This window comes from Triticum urartu, chromosome 7A (genome assembly GCF_056163025.1).
Source record: "Triticum urartu cultivar PI428250 chromosome 7A, HENAU_Tu73, whole genome shotgun sequence".
In the NCBI taxonomy this organism is placed as follows: domain Eukaryota; kingdom Viridiplantae; phylum Streptophyta; class Magnoliopsida; order Poales; family Poaceae; genus Triticum; species Triticum urartu.
In genome coordinates, this window is record NC_141879.1 from 589,366,254 (window position 1) to 589,371,164 (window position 4,911).

Consider the following 4,911-nt stretch of genomic DNA (forward strand, 5'->3'; position numbering starts at 1 on the left):
TACACCTTTCTTGGTTTAGGAAGGTTCTAGAACCTTCGCAGACCGGTTTCCTTTTTTTCCTTTTTTCAGTTTTATTCTTTCCTTTCTTTTTTTCATTTTTGTTTCACCTTCTTTTATGATTTTAGTTTTTATTTTCATGTTCATTTTTCATTATTATTTTTCTTTATTTTTTGTTTTTATGTTTGCCCTTTTATTTTACTTTTCTTTTAATTTTGCGTACACCTTTCCAATTCATTACATTTTTGGAAATTATGATTTTTATGAATTTGCAGACATTTTTTTGAAATCCTGATGTTTTTTCGGAATTATGATCATTATTTTACAAATTCACAAATATTTGAACATTTTTTAAACAGCAATTATTTTGAGTCGATGATCATTTTTTTAAATTTGGGAACTCAAAAACATTTTCTGAATCTTGTGCACATATAGAAAAATTCATTAACATTTTCTGAATTCGTGAAAATTTTGTTCATATTCGAACATGTTTTGAATACATGAACTTTTCCTAAATCACTACACTTTGGTTATTTTCCGCGCATTTTTCCCAATTTTTGAATATGTGAACTTTGTTTTGAAATAATGGACACCTTTCTCGCTTTCGTCGAAGTAGGCGAAAAAAGAATGAAGGCCGGCTTGGTCAACATGGACTGTGGCTTGCATGATTGGCCTGGCCCAATTAAACGGAAGCCGATAGTAGGGCTCAAAAACAAAAACATTAAACGGAAGGCGACGTTTCGGCCTGCGATTTTCCTTCCGTCGTCCCCAATTTACCGGCCGCCGCCCCACAAAAAGCATTTGGATTTAATAAACTCTTTTTACAAATGAAATCCTAAAAAAGATTTTTTAGATCAAGTAAAAAAATACACAGTTGGTCATATAATCGTGGTTATATAGATATTTTCTATACTAGCCTCTTTACCCTCAGTATAAGATGGTTAAACCGAACTGAAACCGGGTGGAAAGCAAATCGACTCGGCGGACAATGCATGGCAAGCGTGATCGCCGCATCGCCGATCGTAATTCTCCTGGCTCCACGGAGCAGAAGCAGGATATATGCGTTCTGCTTGATCACATCCATGGGTTCTACAAGGCGGCGCTCGATCGGCTTCCGATGGGAGCGGTTCCCTCGCTGGCCCCGCGCCTCCTCAAGGCCGGCATGCCCTTCGGATTCCTCGACCCGGTCTCCAACATCATCGCCAACACCGTCGCCTACGCCCCTTCACCGTCGCCTGGATCTGATGACGAGGATGAGGAGGAGGCGCCGGCGCCGGAGTGGATCCTCTCCAAGATCATCACCGACACAAGCGACAGATTCGTCTTCGAACTACCGCTTTGCCGGCACAGGTCCCATGGCATGACCATCGCGCGGCGGTCGCTGGACGGTCTTGTCAACTTCCTCACCACCCGCTTCCCCTATCTGTATGCTAGGGAAGCCCTCAGCTACCTGCTCCTGAGCAGGGCCGACCATCGCGCCGCCGTGCGCCTCATCGAGCGAGATCGTAACAAGCGGCGCAGCGCGTCGACCATCACCTACCGTACCACCATGGTCGCCTTGGAATGTGCCGCCGTGTGTGCGAGGCATCCTAAACCGAATGTCCTGGTGAAAGTGTCGCTGATTACGGCCTCTCGCCTGTCCGATGTCACTACGCTTCTTGCCGGACAAGACCCTCTCTCGCGTGCAACCCTCGAGAGCCTTGCCGATTTGCTCAAGCAAGAGCCTGCGAGCATGGATGATCCCACCATGTTATCACTGGATCATCTTTGTGGCAAGGAGAAGAAGAAGAATAAGAAGAGGAAGAGAAGCCAGCAGACATCAGAATCCATAGAGGGGAGTAGGCCACATAAGAGGAGGCTTGGGCCTCAGTTGACATTCAGATCCACACTGTCTCTGAAGCTGCTGCTCCTCGGCAAGATCCATGCTCACTACTTACGGGCACTTGCCAAGCTGCCTCGGGATGGCCTGCGCAAGCGTCACCACTGCAGCCTCCTCAAGGGTGGGTATTGCTATGGCCCCAGGGATCCTGTCTCCAACATCATCCTCAACACCATCTGGTACGGCTCTATGTTCCCTACGCCCCAGAAGTTCGAGCTGCAATTCAAGGTGGACATGATATGCACACGCATGCTTGCACGCATCGAGTGCTGCTGTTTTTACGGCCTCGTTACCTTCCTTCGAGCCTGCGCTCCCACCATTACGGAGCACGACGCTATCTGGTATCTTTTCAGGAGCGACGCCGATGTCCACAAGGCCATCCGCAAGTTAAAGAAGCGTGGTCATGCTGTGTGTGACAATTACCAGGACGCCTATAGGCAAGCGGCGGTTGTCTCATGGCATGTCGACCCTGACGCGCTGGTGAAATTTGCCACGTCTTCCTTGAGCATGGAGTCTGACAAGCTGCCAGCTATTTTACGGGGCACGCTCACCAACGATTGCAGTTGAATGCCTCGCCATGGCTCTGCCACATACCAAGTCCGAGGAGCAAACTCAGCAACTGAACCGGGTGACCTCAAGCTCACATGTCTTGAGCAAAAAACAGAAGAGGTTCATTTCAGAGTTCCAGAAAAAATTTAGGCGCGACCAAAACTTCTTTGTCAAAAAGGTCAAGGCGGCATTGAGTGGCTACTGTCGGCAAAAAGGGGATGGTGCATTTGCCTCTATTTTTCGTTTTATTGCTTCTGAATTCTAACATGCATCAATTTGTCTTCCATATGCTAAAATTCTTTTTTTTCCACTGATGGGCTGCCCTCTTCTGCATTGTTACGTACAGGTTCACTATAAACTTCATACCATTTGCGGTGTGAATCCTAGAGTACCTGACGGGCCAAGTGTTGCTCTCTATAAGAAGAGGTTCCAATTTGAGTACTTCCATGTCAATTTCTTGGCAACCACTAATGGACCAAATTCCGCTGTCACAGCTCCAGAACTGTTCTTCGCTCAATGTAGCAATAGTGTTAAAGTTATGCGGGACAGACCATCCTGGTGCACCCCTGTATCAGATTCTTGCATAGATAATGGTATGCTCTCAGCTCTGTATCTCGTGGAAATTTCATTATGTCATTGTTTTCGAGCTATTGACAAGATTCAAAAAGACGGTATTGGGTGCTTGCTTTGGTTATCAATATGTTGTGGATCCTTTTTCTGACTTATAAGTGATACTGCTAAGTTGAGTGGCTTATTTCTTCGGCGGTTCCAAATTAATTGCACACTGAAATTAATTGCACCATGACAGAAGATTTTATTTATTTCGATCCCAATACAGACTCAAAGATTGCAGAGATGAATCCTGTTTCTAATGTGGCTAGGGAGTTGAGAGAATGGAAGGGTAGAATCTTTTGATATGATTCTGCTTTGTATGATGGGACATAATGTACTACATGAGAATATGTGACTGTACTACGCAATGTATAGCAGACAGCAAAATTTTGTTCTGAAAGTCATCCTTGTTGTCAAACAGGGCAACTGAATAATGCCTTGCTTGTGAGGAGCACCACATTAACGGACTAAGGTTTCCAAGAACCAAGAATAAAAAAGTGTATGATTCCAACAAGACTACTATGCCAGTTCAACTTCAGTAAGGAAAACTATATCACTTCAACCTACTTCCTAGATTCAACTATGGTGCAATAATTATTACTCCTTCCGTCCTATAATATAAGAACGTTTTTGACACTAAGATAGTGTCAAAAATGTTTTTATATTATGGGACAGAGGGAGTGGAAGATTTATCAGCAATTTGCATCATGGTCCCGTCCCTCCCGTCCCTCGCGTCGCCCCTAGGGCGACTCGGGGGAGTCTAGGGTTTTCCCCCGCCGCCTCTCCCCACCTCCCCCACCCCCCTCGCCACCATCGGAGACGAACGCCGGGAAAGCCCGCGCGGGCGCCGGGGAAGGTGGCGGTGGGGTCTTCGGCGCTTCTTCGCGAAGGCCATCGGTGTCGGATTTCGGATTCCGGCAGACCCTTGAGGTTCGAACACTGGAGTGCGCGCGGAGATCTCTCCCCTACCGATCTACGTCCAATCTCCTCGCGTGATATAAGCTGGAAACAACGAACAACACAAGGGACACGAGGTTTATACTGGTTCGGGCCACCGTTGTGGTGTAATACCCTACTCCAGTGTGTGGTGTGGTGGATTGCCTCAAGGGGCTGATGATGAACAGTACAAAGGAAGAACAGCCTCGCGAGAGGTGTTCTTGAGCTGGTGCGATGAACTGCTAGGGTGAGTTCAATCGCCTCTCTCCCTCTCTACTAGGGTTCTACTAGATCTCTGGCCGTTTTTTCCGTGTCTCTACTCTGTGGTGGCTAGCTCTATTTATAGAGGCCCTAAGCCTCTCCCCAAATAATGAGCGGGAAGGGCATCAACAATTGGCCATTTTGAAGGGGAACATATAGTACAAGTTATCCTGACCAAAGGTGGTCTTCGGCTGCCCAAAGCACTGGTGATGACGCCGTCTTGGGCTCCACGGTGACCTCTGTCCTGCCGCTCTGCTGGTCTTGGTCTTGTTGCACCGGAATGGTAACCTTTGCCCGATGCCTCGGCCTGTGCTTGCCCCCTTTGCACCAAAGGGGAAACAAGGACACTGCGCAGGCCGGCGCCCGCCTGGCGCCCGCCTGGTCTCGATCATCATGGCTTGCGTCACGGGTTCCTCGCGAGGTATCCCCGCCTTGATCTCTCCGCCTCCTCGCGAGCCTGCCTGACGAGGCTGCCTCTGAGAAAGCTTCCTGTCGTCCGCCCCGCGAGGCTTGGCCCCTCACGAGGGTCTTGAGCTTGAGCTGATGAAGATGCGCCGCGCTGGGCCCCCACTTGAGCCACGCCGCAGGCCGCAGACAGGCAAGTCTGGGGACCCCCGTTCCCAGAACGTCGACAGTAGCCCCCGGGCCCAAGGCGCGCCCGGGCTTGGCCTAGCAGA

At 48.6% G+C, this 4,911-nt stretch overlaps 1 protein-coding gene across 1 annotated transcript; it reads left to right on the forward strand.

Annotated features, from left to right (window-relative positions):
* The first annotated feature begins 985 nt into the window (after nucleotides 1-985).
* Nucleotides 986-2,577, forward strand: LOC125519105 (uncharacterized). The gene has a single exon (XM_087536274.1). The coding sequence runs from the start codon at nucleotides 986-988 to the stop codon at nucleotides 2,441-2,443; it is 1,458 nt and encodes a 485-aa protein (XP_087392400.1). The 3' UTR covers nucleotides 2,444-2,577.
* Nucleotides 2,578-4,911: the final 2,334 nt, after the last annotated feature.